Consider the following 25,199-nt stretch of genomic DNA (forward strand, 5'->3'; position numbering starts at 1 on the left):
ATTTTAAGTTATGGGTATGATTTTTCATGTTCATTTTGTATTATTCAATGCCAATTTTAAAGGTAAATAAAAAAGCATTTAACTCAACATGAAATCACCAGAATTATACAATTTGTATTTCCCGGCTCATACATGCATGAGATCTCATTCTTACCAGAACAGAGGAGATGCTACACAAAATGAACTCAGCTCGTTGCTTTTTCTTTTTTTCTTTTTCTTTTCTTTTCCTTCTCTCTTTTTTATTTTGAGACAGGGTCTCGCTAAGTGGTCCAAGCCATCCTGAAACTCACAGTCCTCCTGAAGCTTCCCAAGCAGGTGAGATTACAGGTGTGCACTGCAGAGCCCAGGTTTGGCCCACTTCTTGTTTTACACACACAATCCACCCACACTCTCTGCCTTCAGCTTCTGGATGAGGAAGGAAGAACTGGAAGGAAAGGAACTCTGGGCTGTTCCCTCTCTGCCTTTCTTCCTGAGCCACCATTTCCAGGGTAAGTGGATGCCCGACGCATGGGCCTAACCAGGATGCGCTCGGGTTTCTTAGTCATTCAGCTTTTGAGGGTACTATTGCCTTCTTTCTGATTCCAAAGCAAATTCTGGTTGGGACAGAAAGCATGGCCCACCTCCACTCACTCGATTGTAGACCTGACACCCTCACCTTGCAATCACTTTGATGGTTCAGTGCTGCTGTGTCAGGAGCCTACCAGCTTTCTGAGCTCATGGAGTATCCAGAAAGCTACAGGTGACTATGGTAGCAGGGACCAGCAGACACACATCTTATGTATACCTCCTCTACACATGCTTCTGCTTTATTATCCTGGAGAAGTTTACCCACAAAACACCAGTCTAAGAAAAAAAGCATTCAAGTTTTAAAACAGCAAGAGTTTAGCATTAAATCAAGCACCCTGCTGAGCATGACCCTTTGTAACACCAAAAGTCACACACCTGTGAAACTGACCCTGCTTACTGCAATCATTTAGAGCACTTTTTCAAAATCCAAACACCTTGGAGTTTCTCATTCCATCAGTGAGGGTGCAGCTTGAGGGACTGTGTGTGTGTGTGTGTGTGTGTGTGTGTGTGTGTAAGTGAATTTAAGGCATAAAATACATGCAGAAAAACTGCATAAATCTTGAGTGCATCATTTGATGAATTTTCACAAACTGAATGCACCCATGTTCCAAGCATCCAGATCAAGGAATGGCATGGTTTAGCTCCCCAGAAGCTCTTGCCTTTCCCAGTCATTACCCTCTCTGCTTTAGTTTGGATCTTAAGTAAAGATCCATGTGGTGAAGACTTGATGCCTAGGCTGCAATGCTGGGAGGTGGTGGAACTTTTTCTTTAGAGGCGGGGCCTAGTGGGAGGTGTTTAGGTCATTGAGGATGGGCCCCTCCTTTCTGTCTTTTTGTTTTGTTTTGTTTTTCCCCTTTCTGGTTATGAGGTGAGTGATTTGCTCTGCTCTGTGCTTCTATCATGATATGCTATCTCACCCAAAGCAACAGGGTCAAACCATCACACGGGGACCTCCAAAATTGTCACCCCAAATAAACCTTTTCTCTTTTTAAGTTGACTTGTTAGGGTACCACAAAGCCATTATGGATGGGTTGTTTCTAGGTGTTCTTCTACTGAAGAGTGCTGCTATAACCATTTTTGCATGTACCGGTTGCTACCCATGCATACAGAGGTCCAATTGCTGTGTGCTGTTGGATATTCTCATGTTTAGCTTTAGTCCATAGCCTATGTCATGGTTTAGATATGAGTGTCCCCCAGAAGCTCATGTGTGAGACAATGCAGGGAAGTTTAGAGAGAAAAATGACTGAGAACTTAATAAGGTTCTGTAATGAGAACCTTAACCTAATCAGTGCATTAATCTACTGATGAATTAACTAGGTGGTAAATGTAGGCAGGTATAACAAGAGGAAGTACGCTACTGGATGTGTGCCTTTGGGGGTTATATTTTGCCTCTGGTGAGCAGAGCTCTCTGTGCCTCCTGGTGACCATGTTCTGAGCTGCCTTCCACCACCATGATCTTACGTCATGATGTTCTGCGTCACCTTGGGCCCAGAGCAATGAAGTCAACCACCTATGGACTGAGACCTCTGAAACTATGAACCAGAATAAGCTTTCCCTCTTCTACATTTTTCTTATCAGGCCTTTTGATCACAGTGAGAAAAAGTTGACTAAAACAGCACTACCAAAGGCTTTCCACTGAACACACTGAGGTACCCTGGCCTGGATGCTGGGTCAGTACCAGTGGGTAAATACTGGTAAAATCTGAGTACAGTCTGGAGTTTAGTTAATAGAGATTTGTCTGTGTTAGTTTCTTAGTTTTGACAAACATACATTGTCTAAGATGTTAACAGGGGGAATTAGGTGACAGGAAGTACATGAGAATTATCTGCACTATGTCTCAACTTCCTTGTAAATTTAAAGTGATTCCAAAATTTTTTAAAAAGTTCATTAAAAGAAAAGATGTTCTTAGCACACACCTTGCTAAGAATTACTGAACTTTTTTAAAGCATGAAGGCATTCATTACAGCAGCATTTACCTAGTTGCCTGATGAGATCCACCTGGACTGGATTCCCATATCCATTTCGTCTCATTGTGATTCGTTAGCTCTGCAGTGGGATCCAGGATCAGATATTAACATACATTCACCTCACCCTGATCAGGCAAGTTGAGAAATACTGGATCAGAGGGCAGTAGAATTAAAATAGTTCTAAGAGTCATATAAATTTGGGTCCACGTTCCAACTGTTACTGACTAGCTGGGGGACCTTTTAGGCACATCACTTAACATTTTACAGAGTTAATAGTAATGTAGTCAAACTGTATAGCAACTGAGACATTTAAATGAGATACATACAAAGCACCTACTACAGGTGTTGCTTGCACATCAAGGTCTGTGTTACAGCTGACTATTGTGATTTTTTCCTCCTAAGGCAGACAAAATTGATGAACTGTGACCACAGTTCTTAAATAAGTCACACCACATACCATGCCCATTTTCCAGAACATAGCTCACACCAACAGAGTGAGAAGCACAATCTCCTCTTCAAGTCACCCTTTATTTAGAACTTGAACTCACTCGTTCATCTTCTTATAGACAGTGGAGAGACCTCTGCTCTCCATTGTGCCAAATGAGGACAGAGTCAGACTGCACATTTCCACAGGCATCTGCCCCAAGGGAGAGTCATTGATTGTCTGCACAAAGGCCCCAAGCACGGCTGTGGCATGCGAGCAAAACCCCTCTGTGTGTCCCTCCTTCTCAGCCAGCCACCCAGTGTGGGCCCCAGAACAGCTGGGACATTGGATGAAATCCCTCCTTGACAAAGGGCAGGAAGCAGTGTGGGCAAAGTATGAACACTGCTTAGCATGGCATTTCATGGAAATGGAGGGACAGTAAAGTCCTGGCTGCTTCTCTCTCTTGATGTCCTGAAACTTCCGTCTCATTGTAATGAGAAGAATTGCCCCAAATCTTGGCACAGCCTAAGGTAGAATGCCATGAATTGCTAACTCCATTGCCCCTGATGAAAGAATTCATTACGATTTCATCATTTGTTAACATCTCAGGATTTTTTTTTTTTTTTTCCAAGCTCCTAAAAAGGTGGTCAGGAGAAAGGCGTTGGCCAAGAGATGGATTAGGTAAGAGGTAGTGAAGGATTGAGGCCTCCTGGGAAACAGCACAGGGTCAAGGGCTTACCAGGGAATGACCAAAGGGATGTGGTAGGTCATTCTTTATGAAAGGTTTTCCCTTCTACGATAAGTCCTCCCTCACTGCTGTCTACTCTGACCATCCATCCAACATGTAGCCTACCATGTTCCAAGTACCATGCTACACCCATTCATGACCTTGTTTTCAAATGATAATCCAAGGAAATCTGTTTAGATGGCAATATCTTAGGGCTCTTTTGCTAGTGAGAGAGAGAGAGAGAGACTACAAAACAACCTATTGAGACCAATAAAAGCAAAAGGAAGAATTTATTGGGAGACTCTATAGATACCTGATAACATACAGCCAGGTTTCACAGGAATCTAGAAGCAGAAAGTAGACAGTTATCTAGAACTAGTGCCTGGCTTGTCTCTATAGGACTGGACCATCTTGGTCTCTGCCTCTCTCAACATATTGGAGTCTTTGCAAAACACACTCTCACACTCAAATGTTTTGTACTTGAGTTTGAAAATGGCGGCCCAACCTCCAGAGCTCTATCTACCATTGCCAAGCTCTAGCGACAGTGCAACTGGCTGATGTTCCAGCTCCTGAGGTATTCTGTTGAGCCCAGGTTGGGTCAGGAGTTGGCAGCCCCATGAAGTCATGAAGGAGTATATCTTGTAGTGATTGGGAGCGAGACTAATTCTCCAAGAAAAGTGGGTAGCCATCCCAGAAGATATGTACTACAGATGGAAAACGCCCTGCTACTAATTCAGAAAATATCTTTAGTGTCTTTGCCCTCTTCTTTCATACATCTTCTGTTCATCAATTCTGTATTGTACACTTGGACATTGCCGTCTTGACAAGAAAGAAAATAAAGTGAAGGAAGGTATTCAGGACAAAGCATTTGAACTTTGACATTATCTGGGATGGATCCTAGTCTGCAGTTCAATTCTGCCTCATGTTCTTTCTTTCTTCATCAACTTGAAATTCCTGCTAGAGAAGAAACCTCAATAAATTCTCCAGGTTCTTCACCTGGCAAGGAGGCAACGCAGACACCTTTTTCCTAACAGGGGCTTCTTAGTGCGCCATTCATGGGCAGAAGGCACAAACAAGAGAGGCCATAAACTGTCACACAAAGGAAGAAAGACAGAGTGGAAAGGTCAGGGATGGAAAGGGATCTGATAGCAGGAAAGCTGGTTCCAATTAATGAGACAATACAAGCCTTGACATTCCTGCTGGATGGCAGTGGTTAAGTGCTAGCTGGGGTTCTGAGGTTACACCTCCCATTCAAACGGCAACCTGAAACCCAAGGCCATGGGCGGGAGCATCTGTGAGCCCAGGGTGGATTAGAGCCGGGGCTTTGGGGGGCCCTTCCAGGCGGCTGTTTCCTCCCTGTGTACAGTTACCCAGGACCAGGTGTGCTCCCAGGCCACAACAATACCAAGTAATTAAGATAAAATGTGCTGGCTGTGTCACAGGCATATTCTTTTATGACAGGAACAAAGGATTAGTTGATGAACTAATTTTTGGTGGGGAATACTGTAGCATCTATAATTAAATGAATGCTTAGGATTTTTGTTTGTTTGTTTTTCAATATCCCCATTATAATTTCAGTTCAGATACTCCAAAGCTCATGTTTGCTAATTTATTATCGCTTGCTATGGTCCTCTGAGACACAGTAATTGAATTTTACTGGCATCATTACCATATCCACCAACAAGCCCGTCTTCCTGAACTAAATCAGTCAAAGCCTGTTTGCTGGCCTACATTGCTCCACAGAAGTGCCTAGAGCGGAAGGGATCTCTGCAGAGAAAGGCAGGGTGCTTCTCTGGCCAGTGGGACTGACTGCCGCCTGTCAGTGGAGTGCAAATTGAGGCTGCCTGTGCTCAGCTGCGAACACCTGCAGAAGCGTAAAAGCACAGTGGTATTTTAAGAAGAGAACAGAAAAATACGGAACTCCAAAGTGATTGCCCCTCGAATGACCAGATGATGATTCTACTACAGGCAAAAATAGATGGCCTCCTGGGAGACAAGAGTCCACATACTTGATTGAGGACCAGGAAATTCCATGATGAGACATTGAAATTCCATCTAAGAAAAAAAAATACAGATGGACAGTCTACATCCTTTCCTTCTTACATCCAAAACAGGAAAATAAAATCATAATTTCAGATGCATTTAAGGATGGCATGGACACAGAGATCATCTAATCCAATATCCTCATTTCACCCAGAAGGCACAAATAAATTCTATCCTCAATGTGATATTTGAAATTAATTTAAAAAAAATCCAATCTGGGGGCTGGAGTTGTGGCTCAGTGGTAGAGCACTTGCCTAGCATATGTGAGGCACTGGGTTCAATTCTCAGCACCACATATAAATAAAGGAATAAAATAAAGGCCTATTAACATCTAAAAAAAAATTCAATCTGCATTCCTCAAAGATTAATACACAAATATGGAATGCATAGGATTCTGCTGCCCCTTGCCTACTGGGATCCCTCCAAGAAGTCGATGAAATCTTAGCCTTGATTGTTTTGTCTGGAAAATGGGAATACAGATTAAGTGTCCTTTAGAAGTACCTTGGATAGCAGATGTTTTCTTCAGATTTGGGAATATTTAAATATGTATAATGAGAGATCTTAGGGATGGGACCCAGGTCTAAAGTTGAAATTCATTTATGTTTCATATGTACCTTATACACAGCCTGAAAGTAATTATACACCTCCCCCACACACACTCATACACAGAGGCACACACACACACACTTTTAGGTACTGGGGTTGCTGAGGCTAGCCTCAAACTTGTGATCCTCCTGCCTCAGCCTCCAGAGTCACTGGAATTACAGGCATCCACAACCATGCACAGCAATATAATAGTTTTAATAAGCCTGTGTTTTGGCCTCAACCTGTCACATGATATCAGGGGAGGAATTTTCAGGGGATGCCATATTGATGCTTAAAACATTTTGAATTTTGAATTTTCACATTAGGGATGCTCAGCCTAGAGAAATATGATTGGCTTCTGTGAGAACAGAGGTAATATGTACAAGTATCTAATGAAGTTCCAGTGCCCATTCTTTGTCAAATTTCATTCTGCTTTGGCATTTATTAAGGAACTAGAAAATGTATTTTTAAAACACTGTATTAGTAGGGAGTGAAGTGGCTGAAAGGATAGGGATCTTCCAAAGGAATTGTTCCTTCCAGATCAGGTCCCACCATATTGGAAAAATCAGGAGAAGAGGAAGGTCCCTCAGCTGAGTGCCCATGTTTCTGAAGGTGTTAGACCAGAGACTTTGGATCATTTTGCATGCAGCTGAAATTCACATACCACTGAGAGTTTGCAGAAGCTTTGGTAGCTTGCGTCTTTGCAGATTCCTCATTTCAATTCAAGCACTGTCATTGTCCTCAAAAGGATGTCTGCTCTGATGACTGAGGAGGGAGGGACTCCTATGGCTTCATTCCACAGGTTCACTTTTCTATATCCTAATTCTTTGTCAGAAACATCAGTTGTGCTGGGCATGGTGGCATACATCTGTAATCCCAGCAGTTGGGGAGGCTGAAGTAGGAGGATTGCAAGTTTGAGGTCAGCCTCAGCAAGGCCCAAGGAACTCTCTCACAACTAAGAAGGAAAATAAACAAAGAGCTTGGGATGTGTCTCAGTGGTTAAGTACCCCTGTGGTACCAAAAAAGAAAAGAAAACACCTAAAACACCTTCTCCTCCATTTCCTTGGGGGTTTCTCCCCACCCTCTTCTATTTAATTAATAATCAAGAAAATGTTCTGAACAAAATCAACATCCAAGGGGCGGATGCTGTTATGAATTGAATTGTGCTCCCCGCTCACCCCAAATTCACATGCTGACATTCTAACCCCCCCCCCAGTACCTCAGAATGTGACTTCAGGTGGAAATGAGGCTGCTGCCAATGTACTTAGTTGGCATGAGATCAGGCTAGAATGGGTCTCTAATCTAAGAGGGGAAATTTGGGCACAGCCATGCAGACAGGAAGGAAGCCATGTGAAGATGAAGGCAGGGAAGGTGATGTGTCTGCAAACCTAGGAAGACTGAAGACTGTGATCTGACCCCCAGGAGCAGGTAGGAGGCAAGGAACAGTGCCACAGATGCTCAGAGCCTCAGAGGGGACCCACCCTGAGACACCTCCCCAGACTTCCAGCCTCCACATCTGAGGCAATGAGCAGTGCTGTTGTTTAAGTCAACCAGTTCCTGGTGGTTCCAAGTGACTGTGCTCCTATCTAACGCAAATGGCAATCTCCTCTTCATGGAAGTACAGCCTCCATCGCCCGCTTACTCTTGTCCTGGGACTGCCAAGGACACAGCACTGCCTCCAGGCTGGCTTCCATACAGCTTGGCTCCATTATCACCAAAGCAGCTTGGTGCTGACTGTGGACCCAAGTCCCAGCGTTTGGCTGTGAACTCCAGGCCAGAAAGCAGTTGTCACCGTGTTGGGGGGGGCGGGGGGGAGACAGGGAGGCAGCACCACCATTATCCAAGGTCACATCCCTCACCTCTGGCCTCTCCCATTCAGATGGCAATCAGAGCCTGAGAGATGATAACACAGATTGTCTATTTCTTTTTTTTTTTTCCAGTCCTACTTGGTTCCCTTATAAGGAAAAACTATGTCCCCTGAAGTCTTACAGACTGGAGTAGCTATCGCGAATCTGCGCTTCCAGATGAGAGCCTAATGCCATTTTCCCTCTACAGCAAAAATAGAAAAAGTTCAAAGAGGAAAGAAAATATAAGAAACCAAACATTCCCGCTGTCCCTTTGTGTCTCTCCCTTGTCTTTTTGTCTCTGTGTCTCTATCTGTCTCTCCCCGCCTCCCCTGGCACACACAAACCACACACCTACACAGACAAATTCTTTCCCCCCAGAGTGAGCTTCCTTTCTTGATGTGCATTCACAAGAATAGAGATATTGGTTTCTGTCCCCTGAGGTAATGATGATAAATATGCCAAGGTCGGCAGCCCCATCAGCCATTGAGACTGCTTACTCTGGCAATTGCAGATAATCAGTTACCTGGTGAGACTAGTTGCCTATACTTCAATTCATGCCTACGGTGTCACTGAAACGTCCCTTATCTCACAAAAACACTTGTCTTTCTGGTGCAGAAAAAATTCATAAATTATTGCTAGACCTTGCATTTTTTAAAGTCTCAGTCACAATTTTGTGGGGGAAGAAATGACTAAAGAATGAGGAATAGATGGAAATAAAAAGATATTGCTGTGTATATAACAATATCTTATTTCTCGCCCTAGAAAGCAAAAATTCAGACTTCCAAAAGTTCAATAATTTTTTAAAAACTCTACTACCACTTATTGAGAACCTACTACAGGGAATGCACTACGCTAAGTCATGAGAATACTAAAATAAATAAGACAATTTCAGATTTATTCTAAGCAATCTAAAATCTACAAGTAGTTTACCCCCAAAATAAATCTGTATTGAATTTTCTAAATGCTTTTAAAGAACTACATTTGCTTTTTTTTTTTTTGCAGAGGATGAGTCACTGGGAATTGAACTCAGGGCCACTTGACCACTGAGCCACATCTTCAGCCCTATTTTATATTTTATTTAAAGACAGGGTCTCACTGACTTGCTTAGTGCCTCACGTTTGCTGAGGCTGACTTTGAACTTATGATCCTCCTGCCTCAGCCTCCCGAGACACTGGGATTACAGGTGTGCTTCACCTGGCAAAACAAAAACAAAAAAGGAACTACATTTTCATATTAAAGATAAAAAAGGCAGAATCATATTGTACCCCTAGTCAAATGCACCAGGTTATAGCCTCTGTCAATTTCCAACCATGACTATATAAGTGTCTATTTGGGTGGAATTACAGCTATTAGATAGCTTTCCCCATCACACAGATGTGTATCTCTGGACTGAACAGGATCTGGCATGTGTGTCTGTCTTGGTGGGTGGAGGCTGCCAAAGGCATGCCAAAGGGCTTCCTGGCATCTCTCATCAATAAGCAGGAGACTCCAGGCTCTTACTAGCCAGGCCCTGAGGAGACACAGAGAGGAACTTGAGGGAGAATCCTTGTCCTCAGGCACCTCACGGGCCAGTGGAAAGAACTTCCCCTACAGAGTGCGGCAGTGACTCTGTCTAAAGTATTTGTGGCTGAGACAGACATGTCTGTTAAGAACTTAAGGACAAATAATGTAACATTGGATACTGCCCTTTAGGTATTACACAAATTAAGGAAAGTGGGCATAAAATAAAAGTGACCTTATAGAAGACACAATTTGGGCCCAGATGTGCAGACAGGAAAGATGCCATGTGACCATTCTGTGCCTCTAATCTGAAAAAAATAATAGTTCCTGCCTGAGAGGGCAGATATTATGAGGACTGAATGGATTAGCATAGGAATAGCATTAAAAAGTGCCTGACACAAAATATGATTATGAAAGTCTGTTACATTAAATAAACAAGATACCCTAGGTCCCCCAAACAGTTGTGTTTAATGAGTCTTCCATAAGTGAAATAATATATGTGTAAGACCAAGGTAAAAATCTCAAATGTAGCTTCTCCCTTTGGTAGGACATGCCATGTTGTTAATAAAAGATATCATATAGGCAATATTAAAATGAAGTATTTTCATTTCTCTGTGGCAGAGAACTATCTTTGGTCTAACATTCTGAGATGTCGTGACAATTATACAGATTTCCACAGTCTTTGCCAGGAGAGGGACATTTGGGAATCATTCCATGAAGTAAGAATCCTATGGTTTCTAATTGATTGTATCCCTCTTCTCCAACCAATTTTTTTTAATTCAATGCATGCAAAGAAAGGCCTTGACTCTTTGAAACAGGCTTCCTTCCTAAGCAAATGCAGTATTTAGAAAGACTTGTCTAAATGAGGATTCAGGATAACATGATTGACAATATTCTCAAGTTGACACCAAAAGCCTCAACCACAGGGCTTTAAAGGGTGCAGATTCTTCATTTTACTTAAACTTTTTTAGATATTACCTAAATAAAATCTGATTTAGAGAGATGTTCATTACAAAAGAAATCTCATATTAATTTTATTTGGAAAGCATCCCCCCAATTTTACTTAATACTGGAGAAAGAGTTAGATAAAAGAGAAAAATATTTCTGGATTATTAATTTGTATATATGAGCATAAACTATTCCACAAGTTTCATTTAAAAAATACCTTTTCATGTGTTCAAACTCTTTAAAAAAGTCTGTCAAATCCAGAAATCTTCTTTTATACTACAGATAATAAGTGTTGTTGAAAATAAACAATTTTAATAATCAAATTGATGAACATGCTGTTTGACAAGTTAATGATTGCAGGACTTTGAAGTCCGTGGTGTACTGATAGAAACAACAAAACCCAATTAAGAAGTGACTTAATTAATTTAACTCCTCACAGTTATAGCCTGAAAGAAGAGGCATATTCATCTCTGGGCATAAAACTGTTTACCTCAGACTTCAGTGTTTTGACATCAAGTCTAGTATTCAACTACAATTTACAAGACAGACAAAACTAACAAGAAAAAGCCACCCATTGCTTAGAGATAAAACGATCAATAAAACTAGACTCAGAGGTGACTTATATATCAAAACTATTAGAAAGGAACTTTAATATAACTAACATTAATATATTAAAAGATCTGGTGGAAAGTTTCACAATGTGCATCAAAAGAGAAGGAATTTCAGTAGAGATTGAACTTTTTAAAAAGAAAAAAAAAATGTAAGAGAAAAAGATATTAGGTATGAAGAATTCCTTAAAGGGCTAATTAGCAGACTAGAAGTAAGTGGGGAAAGATCTGCAAACTTAAATATAGGTTAATAGAAATTACCCAGAATGAGATATAATATTTTTAAAGTATAAAACAGAAATAAGAATATCTGAGAGAAAAAGAATATCTAAGAACTGCGAGGGATAATATCATATGGCCTAATATATGTAATTAAAATTTCAGATAAAAAAAGAAGAAAGCAGGGCAAAAGAAATACTTCAAGAAGTATTTGTGATGGCTAAGAATTTCCTACAATTATTGGAAGATAATCAAACATGGATCCAAGAAGCTCAGAGAGACCTAAGCAACTAGAACAGGTTTTAAACACATGAACCCATCACAAACAAATTACTGAAAACCACCTTGAGATCTTGAGCACAGATGGAGTAAAGAGACAGGATGTAGAGAAAAACTAGAAAACAGAGCAGCCTCCTTGTCAGCAGCTAAGTGAGCGAGAAGAAAGAAGGGGTACCAAAACAAAAGTGAGCCAATGAAGAATTCTCCACCCAAGAAAAACTGCTGGTTCAGCAAAAGCAAAGCCAAGACAGTTCCCCACAAGCAAAAGGTGAGAGGACTCCCTGGCTGCAGGACCCCACTAGAGGAATTGCTGGAGGAAGTTCTGCAGGCAGAAGGAATATGATATCATGGAACCTGGGATTAAAGCACACCAGACATATCTTTTAATGATAAGAGTTAATTTAAAGACTCTCACCTATTTTTAATAATTTTAAAAAGCTTTTTAAAACAGAGGTTGTCAGCCTCTTTCTCAAAAGGCCGGGCCAGATAATAAATATAATAGGCTTCTGACTCATATGGTCTCTGTCTCAAGTATTCCACTCCGTCATGTGAAAGCATGACCTTAGACCAAACATAAACAAATGAGTATGGCCGTGAGCCAATGAACTTCTGTTCATAGACGCACAGAGCTGGTCTGCAGGGCCAATCCTTACTCTAAATTAAGATTCTCTCACTATACAGGAAGGAGTAAAGTATTATATAAAGACTCCCTACGACGAGTGTAAGATGCATATTGTAAGTCTTAGAGCAAAAAGCTCCTAGAACTAAGTAAGTTCACAAGATACATAATCAATATATAAAAACCAACATATTTCCACATGCTGGAAATTGGAAATTGGTACAAATGGAGATCGAAATTCTAAAAAAAAAAAAAAGCTCCATTTACAAAAGCATCAGAAACAATGAAATGCAGATAGAGTTAGCAATACAGATTGATGATTTGTTGGCTGAAAATCGTAAGATATTTATCAGATAAGTTAAACTGAATTAAATAAACAGAGAGAATGCAGCATTCACAGGTCTTTAGTTGGCATCAAGATGTCAGTTCTCCCCTAATTGAGCTATAGACTAAAATGCAATCTACTGTGGTCTGATCGTTTGTATTGCCCCCAAGTGAACATGGAACTCCTAACCTCCAAGGTGATGCTGTTAGGAGATGGGGCCTTTGAAAGATGATTAGGCAGAGCCCTTTAGGAGTAGGGTGAATGCCCTCATAAAAGAGGCTCAAGAGAGCTCCTTTGCCCCATCTGTCATGTGAGGTTACAGTGAGAAGACAGAAGTGGCCCTCACCAAATCTTCCAGAACCTTGATCTTGAACCTCCCAGCCTCTGAAACTGTAAGAAATAAATTCTTGTTGTTCATAAGCTAACCTGTTTATAGTATTTTGTTATAGCAGCCTGAATGTCTAAAATAATAAGCCCACTAGGCATCTTTTGTAGCAATAATAAGCTGATAGTAAACTTATTTATGTACTTACTTTTATTTTATTTTGGTGCTGGGGATTGAATCCAGAGCCTTTTATATGCTAAGCCAATACTGTACCACTGAGCCACATGCCTCTAAAATTTATGTGTGAAGTAAAAAAAAAAAAAAATACTAAATAGCAAAAATCAACTTTGATAAAAGAAAACAAATCTGGAGGGATCGTACAAACTTATTCCATTCAAGCAAGACAATTTAATATTGGTATAAGAATAGACATGAATCCATGGATCAAAATAGTTTCAAGAAATAGACCCAAACTTACCTTCAGTTGGTTGTTTTTAACAAAGTTGCATAGGTTATTAAATAGAGGGAGAATTTTTTTTTTAAAGCGGAAGACACTGGGTACATGTATATCCAAAGGTGGAGGGAACATTAACTTTATTTGGTCCATATTTCAGACCACAGGGTATGGATCCTTTTAAAAAATCAATTTGATATGATCAGAGACCTAAATAAAGAAAAACGCTGCTAGGAAAATGTAAATGTAAGCCACCAATTGGGAGAAAATTTTTCTACATATATTTGACAAAGTACTTATATCCGGACCATGTAGAATATGCTTATACTTCCTTTAGAATTATAAATATTCAATTTAAAAAAAGATTTAGATGGACACTTCTCCAAAGAGATGTGACAAGAAACTGCATGAAAAGATTCTCAACATGATTAATTATTAAAGAAATTCAAATTAATACCAAATGAAATAATACTATATGCCTATTAGAATGTTATTCTCTCTCTCTCTCTTCTTTTAAAGAGGGAAAACCTAATGCTAGCAAGTGTGTGGGGCACCTGGAAATCTCATGCATAATTGATGGGAATTCAGAACTGTAAACCAATTTGGAAAACTATTTGGCAGTTTCTTATAAAATTAAATGTAGTCTTTCCAAACTCACTCCTAGGTAGTTAATAAAGAGAAATGAAGCACATGTTCACACAAAGGCCTGTACACAAATATTTTAGCTGCTTTGTCCATAGTAGCCTAAAAGTGAAAACAATCCAAATATTCATCAACAGGTAAATGAATAAGCAATAAGTGGTATGCCTATTCAAGAGAAATAGTATGCAGCAATCAAAAGGAATGAACTGCTTCTTGCAACAACATGGATGAATCTCAAAGCGTTATCCAAAGTGAACAAAGCCAGACACATGATACATATTTTATGAATTCATGTGTATTCTATTTTAGAAAAGACAAAAGTCAAGGCACAGAAATCAGATCTGTGATTACCAGGGGTTGAATTCAGAGAGGTAGAAATTGGAAAGGAGAAAAAGGAACTTTTTATGGTTATGGAAGTATTCTGTATCTTGATTATGTTAGTGGCTTTATGATTATATGCATCTATGAAAAATGACGGAGCAGTACACTCAAAAAGGGTAAAGTTTACCGCATGTAAATTACACTTCAGTTTGCCTTAAAAAGAATAAATTAAGTCAAAGAAATGAGAGAGAGAGAAATAGAGAGAGAGAGAGAGAGGGAGAGCAGGCAAGAAGGAAGGTATCTTGGTAACTCAATGCAATGCATGGTACTAGACTGAGTGGGGTGGAGGAGGTTAGCTAAAAAGATGTTGGGACAGTTGATAAATTGGAGTAAGGATTATGAATTACATAATAATAGCATCTAATCAGTGCTAAATTTTATGATCCTGATAATCACACTACAGTTATTTAAGAGAACGTCCTATTCTTAAAAAATACAACCAAAATCTTTAGGGGCATGATGTCTGCAATTTACTCATCAGTGGTTGAGAGAATGGTAAAGCACACAGAGCAAAATATTAAATAATAAAGCTGGGTAAAGAGTTTAAATATTCTTGCATCCTTTTGGTACTTTTAAAATTGTTAAATTTATTTTTAAGAACCAAGTAAGAAAGACAGAGGCTAATAATTGATGAGACCAACAAGGTACAGAGAAGAACATCCCAGGCAGGATTAATCCCAAGACACAAACAAACGAAAAGCAGTGTGTGTGTGTGTGTGTTCAGTAATTAAAACAGAACTAGAAAACACACATGACTATCAAGGTGTGGGAAGGTGTAAGAGAACACAAGAAAGACCCTCCAACCAGCAAACCGAGCTCTTCCCAGAGCCAGTCACCCTTTCCTTTGGCAAACAAAAGAGTAACGTAGAGTAAAGGAGTGTCAGAGTCTTTCAGAATAAAAGGGGAACCAAGGTGGGCACCATCTGGAGAGGGAGCCCAGAGGTCACTTCTTTGTGGAGCCCTGCCTGAGAAATGGGGACTAGGAAGTGGGCAGAGGTGAGAAAGGACACATGGGACCTACATGGTTATATCTGATAAACAGTCCCAAAGAAGGAATTCAAACTACACATGGCAGTCAGAGGGGAGCAACCAGAAGGTATCACACAGACCCAAATCGTTCTTTGAAGAAAAAGGAACTCTCCAACCTCAACACGTGCATACAACATACAAAGCTCCGATAAACCAATAGTACACATGACATGCTTGCAAAATGCACACAAACACACATAAACACCACGGTCCACAGAATACCTGCAACCTACACACCAACAGTATGATGGTGAATGATAGGTGTAGCTACCTGTCTAAAGACAAAGATTATTCAAGGGGTAACAGAAATGGCAATTTGTACCATCTGGGAAAGGAGTAGGGGATCAGGAATGGGGTTGGGAGGATAAAAAGTACAGTTGATCTTTATTCCTTTTTGATTCCATATTTGTGAATTCACCTACTCACCAAAATTTATCACCCAGAATTAACACTTTCCAGACTTCTACAGTCGTTTGCTGACATGCTCAGGGCAGTGCCAAATTTGAGTTGCTTGTGCACACTCTGAGCTAAGGTCCTACAATGTTCTGGCCCCTTCCCCTCTCCCCCTCCCCCTCCCTCCCTTCCCCTTCCCCTCTTTTTATTTATTTATTTATTTTTTTTGGTAGCAGAGATTGAACCCAAGGGTGCTTGACCACTGAGCCACAGCCCTAGTCTTTTTATTTTTTTTTATTTTGAGACAAGGTCTCATGAAGTTGCTTAGGGCCTTACTAAATTCTGAGGCTGGCCTTGAACTTGGGAATCCTCCCGCCTCGGCTTCCCAGGCTGCTGGGATTACAGGCGTGGGCCTCTACGCCTGGCCAATGTTCTGCCTTCTTATGTCAGTTCTCATGATGTTACCAAGTGTCCCTTTTGCCATATATTTTACTGAAATGTTTCTAGCATTTTTACTGTGAGTTTGTTGTTAAAAGGGGACCCCAGGAATGCTGCTGAAGTACTGATGGGCTGCCTGGTGTCCCTAAACACAGAAAGGCTAGCGTGTGTCTCACGGAGAAAATACATTAGACGTACTTTTTTTTTGGCCCTGGGGGTCGATCCCAGGAGTGCTTTACCACTGAGTCCTATCCCCAGCCCTTTTTCATTTTTTATTTTGAGACAGGGTCTTGCTAAGTTGCTTAGGACCTCACTAAGTTGCCAAAGCTGGCCTTGAACTTGCAATCATCCTGCCTTAGCCTCCTGAGTTGTTGGGATTACAGGCGTGCACCACAGCACCTGGCTAGATGCACATTTTTCAGGCACAGATTACAGTGTTGTTAGGGTGAGTTCAATGAGACAAATAACAATGTGTGTTAAATATGATGTCTTAAAAACAAAATAAGGTATGGATTGATAGGCTGATAAAAATATTGTGACCAGAAACTCTCAGGACCTAACCCTGTCATTCCCCCAGAGTAATCTTTTGGTATTTGCTAATCCAGTGTTCATGGGGACTGACCTTGAATAACAAGATTCACGGACTAGAAAGAAACACATCCAGTGCACAATGGTAGTTGGGTTTGAGGAGAGGGTGAGGGGATGGAAACTGGGAGTTTTTGTCAATGGAGACATTTAAGGCTGAAAACAAACATCACAAAATGTGAACTGTTACTGAGAGGTGCTAATATGGGTGTTTGTTATTATTGGTAGTTATTTTAATTTCCTAACATAAATATCCTTAGAAGGACACCACCATTGGGAGAGAAGGGGATAAGAGGCTGGCAGCCACCATTCAAAGTATGTTTGCACACGCTTCAGTCACATTCACGGAGAGCTAAGTGTGAAATCAGCTGCAGGGTAAAGCATTACTTCATCAAAAACAGTAATTTGGAAAGGTGAATAACTGCTACACGGCCACAGCTGGCCTCAATACACAACAGAGCTGCCCTGTCTTAGCAGGAACTATGGCACAGAGCTAGCACTATAAAGCTTTCATCAGTTTGAAAGAAATGTCATGGATTTACATAGTCAAGAGATGCTGTAGTTTGAAATGCTAGTGCGTGTTGGTTTATTTCTGTCTAACATCTGATACCATTTCACAGCCAAATTACAAAGCCACATTTCTATTTCCATTAGAAATCACAACACCTGTAGCTTCAACTCTCTCAATAGATTTAATGGGATAGTTAGGGACTCTGCCCTAAGATAAAGCAACTCGAGGATTGTTTTCCTAATTATTTCAGTAATTAATGTATTTAAGTATAATCTCCAAACATCTCAGGTTCCCCCTGTAAAATGAAAAGAATAGTATTTCAGAACAAGTGGCCTGAAATATCTAGGAATACAGCATTGATGCCAGGAAGGCATCCATTTAAGTGAAATAAGATGATTTAAGTGAAATAAAAATGTACCTGGCGATGCTATCATCTCCAAGTTGATGGGAAGAGGAAGCACTATAGAGGCAAAACTGTGTATCCTTATTTCCCATCTAAAGGACAAATTAACTTACCTCAAGAATTTAATAAACACAGACAAATTTGTCAGGTACTAGTATATTCACTATTTTTAAAACACAAGAAAGGATTTCGAGAATTAGCTTTCTACACCAAATTGATTTGAGTCTCAGTTAACTAAAACAAGATGGCGGGCAGGGGTTGCTATTATCTCATTTTGTGAATGTTCTGATTGGTTAACACTTAAGGAGAAATGCCTTGTCTCTGAAACTTCCAAAATGGAACTTGTTTCTCTGTGTACAGGAAAACACAACTACTAATAATGCAATTTATTATCTATTGAACATCCTCTGCATAGCTCATGATGGTGAATGCTTATGTCACCCTGCAGCCAGGATTTTTAGGATGCCATTTAAACTGATGCAGAGAAGCAGAGGCACAAAGAGACTAGGTGAGAACATGTTAACCTTTGATGATTATGCGACTTCATAGTTTCTTTATCATTGTTCTGAATTTCCATAATCCTATACTTCTCTGAAGAAGGTGAAGATATTGATCCTGGGTCATGGTCTGCAATTTTGAAAAAATTTCTAGAACTTGGAAATGCTTTATTGTCATTTATCTCCAATCCCAGAAGAAAAGGGGAAGTGATTAACTACACATACCGGATAATCCAGTGTCTATTTTAATGTTTTCTCAATATATAGGATCTTGCCATATTGGAGTACTTTGGTGTAAGTTAAGTGTGTGGCAAACTAGTAAATGTTTGTTCCCTTCACACGTCATCTATTACCTAGTAGCACTGCAAAATCCTCTGCCTTGTGGAAGCAGGAGTCCCAGTATCTGAGCTGTCAGAGTCACACCACCTTCCAGACTATTAAGTGACTCAATAATTGAACACTTCTAAACCATACAAAGCTTATTCGTTTTTCTTTAGAACTTTTATCTTTTCATAAACTTTGTAATGGTAAAAATGACCTCCAATTCAAGGTAATTCCTTCTTATTATTGACCAAGGTAATGTCTTATTATCATTCACTATTTCACTATTCCTAAAACAATGCCTAAAGCAATTCCTAAAGCAATGCCTGCTGAGACCCAATCACCTTGAGTCACTGGTGAGGGTTTTGGTTTGTTTGCTTGGCAGTACTGGGGATTGAACCCTGGGTCTCGTGCATGCCAGGCAAGCACGCTCTAGCACCGGGCTACATCCCCAGTCCTGTCACTGGTCTTTGACGATGTTTTCACACCGCAGGTGACTGTCTGCTCTTAGATCTATCTCATTGTTCCTTTAAGTATAAAGTCATAAAGCCATTTCTTTAAGATGAAGTTCATACTCTACTATGAAAATGGAAATTAGAAAAACATTAAAAGAGGACAGAAAAACTTCAAGCTTATGTTTTCTTCTCATAGATGAAAACTGCTGTAAAAATGCACATTATTATGAAAGGGTATAAAATATTTGGAAACTTGAACAATAAAACATCTCTGTTAATAAGTGGGTTTATTGACATAACTGAGCATAACAATGTATGACATTTATTCATTTCCCACTGAAAGACTTTCCAGTGAAACTGTTTTAAGTAGAACACAGATCCACGCATTAGGTATTTCCAGTGATGTTCTGCAGTGGAAAAGGTGGGGTGATGGATAGAATCAGGTCTTTCCCAGATTTTCAGTGGAACTTAATATCACACTGCTGTGCAAAGAAACAACTAAGAGATTCAATCACACCATGCAGGAGAAAGCCAGGAATACAAAAGGTGCCAGATAGCCAGCTGGTTGAAAATAAGAGCAAAAATCTCTACCTCCCCTATGTACCAATATGTTCCGAAACTAAAACAAGCCCTGGCAGCAAACAAAGAATGACAGTCTATTTCCTGTGGTTTATTAAGTTTTGGCCCTGCAGATAAGACTGCCAGAAAAGCAGCTGTAGTTTAAGTGGTCTGGACATTTACTCATCTGAACATAAACAAAGATCAGCTCATTTAAATCCCTGGGTCCCTGCTCAGCCGCTGGGACAAGGTCAGGCATGGCTCATTTTAGGCCAAACATAAAAGGAGTGACCTGGGTTAAAGGACCCCTGGATTGTGATGGATTCCCTGAGTCATCAGGACCCTCAGGGGCTTGAGGCCCTAAACAGAAGATTCACTGTTAGCCTTAGCACCATTATAGTGGCCTCCATGGTACTCCAATGCATATAAATCCATAAGTATGGTGACTATAACCACAGTGTTCACCCTCTCAGTGACTGCATTTTTAGACCACACACAAAATTATTAATGTAAACCAAACCACTACATTTAGAGATAAACATGTACTTCATAAATATCAGGGAATGAAAGCATCCCAAATAGCTGGAAACAACTAAACGAATAAAGGAGACTAACCCTAAGTTTAAGATAAAAATATTGAAAAGAAATACCACAACTATTTACTAAAAGATAAGATTTAATCACACAGTAAAACACTGGGTAGTAGAGGGATTAATTTGCAAAATATATAAGTATTTCACAGTGAGTTTAAGTACTCATAACAACCTTCTAGTTTTAGTAGAAACAGACACCCATTCATATATTTTTTTTTCACATTTATCTTCCATACTTTCTTCCTGTCTACTGTTTCATATAAGGAAGGACATTAATGTGGTCAAAGATTGTGCTGTCAATTGACAATCACCTTTTGTTTTGTCTCTGTGGTGCTGGGGCTGGAACCCAGGGCTTCACATGTTAGGCAAGTGCTCCACTACTGAGCTACACCCTGGCCCCAATAATCACCTTTTGCCTGTTAGGAAATTAGTTTTACTGCTTAACTCTGAAACTCAGAAGTAGGCACAGTCAACTGAGTGTCACTGATCAAAATGCAATGAGAAGTATATTGCATTTATTCCCATGTAGACACTGTCAGAGATGTGGTAAACTAGATTGCTTGAGTTCCCTAGGGGGTCATCAGTTACATACATATTACATTCTTTTATCGAATCTAGCATTGAATTTTCCTTTTCCATATATAGGAATAAAAGGATAAAATTAAAACCACAGGAGCAACCCTGACAGAGAAGTCTTGTATGCAGCCTTCTGCTGAGAAAGTATGTAATCTTAGTTACCCTTAGAGTCAGCAAATGTTCTTGTCTGTTCATGTTAAGAGGAAAATAGTTGAACGGCCCAGTTCAACTAAAATAGTCTTTGAGTTTATTGGTCAGTTTGTTAAATGTCAACGCTCTTCACATTGTTGAAAAAAAAAAATAGTGACTCTTGTTATTTAAACCTTAGGGTATGCTGAATGTGCCTATCAGCCAACATAAATGAGTTCCTTGGCGAGAGTATTACCACCTGTTTACCCCACCCTTCTTGGCAGAGACCCCCAGACCTGGGGAGTCCGTTGCCAAGCTTCCTTTGTAATGGTAATAAGTTCCTTTTTCCTTAAATAGAAACAAAACTCCTCTGTTTGACACTGAATAGACAAAAAAGCATGCCCCTTCCCGCATCTTTCTGGCCATGTTTGTTGGGTCATAAGCACCCTTTGCTAGCCCAAAGGAGACCAGGCTATCGCATAGCATGGCTAAAAGAGCCATCCCCTAGCTAGGCCACGGCTTTTGCGTCTGCATCCATCATCCATTTGTCCCCTTCTCTTGGCCTTGACCACCATCTACCATACATTTGCTTCATTAGTTACTACTCAGAAGTGGACGGTAATACCTATATTGGCTCTCTGTCCTCTTAGTCCTCTCTGGCAAATGCACGAGAGGGGAAAAGGAGAAGGTATGATAAAATAGGTCTTCCCCTGAGTTGGGCTTAAAAGCCCCACGGAGAGGTGGCTCTTCAAGGCCAATGAGATAGTTTCCCACCACACGCAGGGTTACCCCGGACCTAGTCAGCAAATCGTTGCAGAAGGTGATCCTCCCGCCTCAGGCTGCCTGCCGCACCACCACCTGTGCTGTCCATGAACCGGTCACAGGGGAACTCAATGAGGTCCGCTTCGCTGAGTGCACACACAGTGGTGCGAGGCCGGTGAGACTGGAATCCCGAGAAGTCCGCTGACACTCCGGTGCCCATGGAGCGCAGGGGTCGTCTGGTGGAGTACATGTGGCGGACATGGACAGGGGCTCCACCCTTCCGCCTGGCCCGAAGTTTCCTCCGCAGCCAGCGCGACGCCCAGACGGCCAGGGCCAAGAGCACCAGTACCGCATTGACTGCCAACAGGGCCAAGGTCAGCAGCTGATAGTCGACGCCACTCCGGCTCCTCACCTCCGGTAGGGTGACCAACCCTGCGCAGTGGTCCCGGGGAGCCACCGGGCAAACTCTGCCCCCGAGCACTCCCTCTACGCACACCAGGTAAGGGGTGTCCCCGCGTAGCTCGCGCAGCGTAGCCGAGTCGCTGCGCTCCGGCAAGTAGACGAAACGGTGAAACTTGGGCTGCTGGCCAAAGCGGTCGAAGAGCAGGCGAAAGCGCGCGCCGCCCAGCGGCCGGGGGCTGCGGTGCTCGCGCACAGCCCAACGAACCGAGGCGCTGTCGGCGCCTACTGCCTCCACCGTCAGGTTGCACAGAAAGAACTTGTTAAAGTCACACGGGTCGGACACCAGGGGCGGCAAGCCGACCCCGCCGCCGTCGGACTGGGCAGCGCGTTCCTGCTGCTCTGCCGCCAGGCGTTGCTTCGCCGCACGCTTCCAGGGGTCGCCGGCAGCCGGTGGCGCAGAGGCGGGCTGGGTGGGTATAGGCTCCAAGTGGATGGGCTCGGCCAGGGTCGGATGTCCCAGACCAGGCTTCTCCTGAAGGTCCAGAGGCTGTAGAGCGGGATCCACAGCAGCAGCGGCAGAAGGGCCCTGGTGCTGGAGGCCCGGACCCCGTCGGCTCAACCTGGGAGCGCTGCGGTTACCTATGAGCTCCCTGGCGGCCACATCCCAGGCCATCCCAGCTAGAAATCTACCCCGCTGCTGGGGCTGGGGCTGGGGCTGGGGCTGCGGCTGCTCCTGCTCCTCCAGGAGACCTTCTACAGGAGAAGTCATCTTCTCCTCTACGACTGTGGGATGGGTCAGCTGCCTACTATTGGCGGTCGGGGAAGCAGACGGATCCGCGCAGGACCCGTTCAGCAGCTGCAGATCATCCAGGTAATCCAGGTACTTGCCCCGAAGGGCAGGGGGATAGCGACACTGCACAAAAACGGTTAGGAGCCGGCCCTGTGCGTGCCAGTCGCCCATCCAGCGCTTAAGGCCCCGCAGCCGGCAATCGCAGGTCCAGCCGTTGCCGTCTAGATCCAACCTGTAGAGGGCCGGACTGGCAGCGAAGATGTCCCCTGATAGGGCACTGAGCGCGTTGTCGCGCAGGCTGAGCTCGCGCAGTCGGCCCAGGTGGCCGAAGGTGGCGGGATGCAGGGCAGACAACTCGTTGCTGCTGAGGTCCAGAGCCTCCAGACTGTGCAAAGGCTCCAGCAGCGCCAAGGGAAGCTGGCTCAGCCGATTACCCTCTAGGCGCAGCTCGCGCAGGGCCTCCAACCCCCAAAAGGCCTCTGGTGCCAGGTGCGTAAGTTGGTTGCCCCTGAGCGAGAGCAGGCCCAGGCGCGGCAGGTGCTGGAAGACTCGCGGGCCGAGGTGTTGCAGGCTGTTGGCTGAGAGGATGAGAGTGGAGAGGGAGCGCAGCGGTGCGAAGGTAGCCGCGTGGCGCAAGGAGGGCTGCAGTTCGTTGGTAGAGAGGTTGAGGAAGCGCAGCTTGCCCAGCTGGGAGAAGGCATTCTTGCCCAGAAAGCGGATCCGGTTGGACTCCAGATGCAGGTAGAGCAAGTTTCCCAAGGGGGCGAAGACTGCGTCCGGTAGCGCCCCCAGGGCATTCCCGTCCAGCCGCAGCTTGACCAGACTCTCCAGGCCGTCGAAAGAGCCGCGGCTTAGGCGGCTTATCTCGTTCCCGTTGGCGTAAAGGATACGCAGTTTACGTAGCGGGGCCAGCGTGCCGGGGGTGAGAGCCTGCAGAAGGTTATTCCCCAGGTAGAGCTCTTCCAGCCGTGAGAGCTTCTCGAAGGTCTTGGGGTGCAGAGAGCGGATCTGGTTGTACTGCAAATCCAGCCTTCTGAGCTGCCCCAGGCGGTGAAAGTCGAAGGCGGTGATATTAGTTATAAAGTTACCGCCAAGGCTGTAAGTGAGCACGTCCTGGGGGCTAGGCAGCGAGCTAGTCTTGGGCACGGCGCGGAGCCCCCTGTTGGTGCATAAGAGGTGCTGGAGGTGCTGGCAGTCGCAGCGCTCGGGGCACACGGGCTCAGCCCGTGGCGGGAGCGCAAGGCAACCGCACACAAGGAACAGGAAGCGCACGGCGCGGACAGCCTCCATCGCCGCCCGCCCTGCGTGCTGCGGCCGGCTTGTCCTCTTGGCCCGCCGGCTGTATGTCTCCTCTGCATTCCCCTTGGCCTGGCCAGAGTCGCTTAATGGCCTCTTTCGGACTTCTCTGCCCCTCCTCCGCCCTTTGTCCGGTGGCTGGCCCGGGTTTCTGCAGGCGGGCTTCGCCGGGCCAAGTCAGGCGGCGCAGGGTGCTCCCTGAGCTACAGATGCTACTTGTTGCATTTCTGCAAAAAAACTCTTTCTCCGGGTGCGCGTCGTGGGGTAGAGGGGAGGGAGCAAGACCTGGTGCTTTTTGTTTGCAGCGGAGTCGGGAGAGCTGGATTCCCTGGCGCGGATTCTCCCCGCCGAGTGGATTCCCCGGCTGCAGGCGGGAGCCCTTCCAAGAGCTCCTCGGGGCGCGGCTTGGCTGCTGAGCCCCGGCGGCTCGGCCCCCGCAGCCGGCGCCTCCTTGCTCTTGTCCAGGATTCTGAACGCGGGCCGGGTGCAACAGCCCGGGGGGCGCGCGGTCTGCGTCCGGAAGGGACCCAAGTCGACGAGAAGCTAGCAAACCCGGCGGAAATTCGTTCTTCCCACACTCTGCCCCCCGGGGACGCAGGCGGAGAAAGAGGAGACGGTGGAGGGAGGACAGACCTCGGCAGGGGGAGGAGGAAATGCTAAGTGACTCCGCGTCTGGTCAACCCGAGCCGGGACGCCAAGTGAGAAAAGTAGGGATTAAAAACAGCTGTACGGGTCGGCCACGCAGGGCTGGGGGCGGGGGTGGATTACCGGGCGAGCAAACGGGATTTGCAGACAGAGATCTTTTTATTTTAGGCGAGTACGCCAGCCTCTTTGGAACATTAGGAACGTGCCTCGCCTTACCGTTTTTACTCACTTATTCTTTAGGTGCCACCCTTCGGGAAGTTTGGGCAGCACCGGAGTTCACCAGCATTGGACAGGAAGTTTGAGGGAACAAGGTTACCTGCAGAAGGTTATCGATTGACTGCAGTCCAGAGAGGCTA

At 43.5% G+C, this 25,199-nt stretch overlaps 1 protein-coding gene across 1 annotated transcript; it reads right to left on the bottom strand.

The window, feature by feature from the left end:
- Positions 1-19,360: 19,360 nt before the first annotated feature.
- On the bottom strand, positions 19,361-24,905 carry TRIL (TLR4 interactor with leucine rich repeats). The gene has a single exon (XM_079152118.1). The coding sequence runs from the start codon at positions 24,190-24,192 to the stop codon at positions 21,745-21,747; it is 2,448 nt and encodes an 815-aa protein (XP_079008244.1). The 5' UTR covers positions 24,193-24,905; the 3' UTR covers positions 19,361-21,744.
- Positions 24,906-25,199: the final 294 nt, after the last annotated feature.

The sequence above is a fragment of the Sciurus vulgaris genome (genome assembly GCF_902686455.1).
Source record: "Sciurus vulgaris genome assembly, chromosome: 8".
In the NCBI taxonomy this organism is placed as follows: Eukaryota; Metazoa; Chordata; class Mammalia; order Rodentia; family Sciuridae; genus Sciurus; species Sciurus vulgaris.

Coding starts and splice junctions, on each gene's coding strand:
- TRIL (XM_079152118.1), bottom strand. CDS start 24,192: ATGGAGGCTGTCCGCGCCGTGCGCTTCCTGTTCCTTGTGTGCGGTTGC.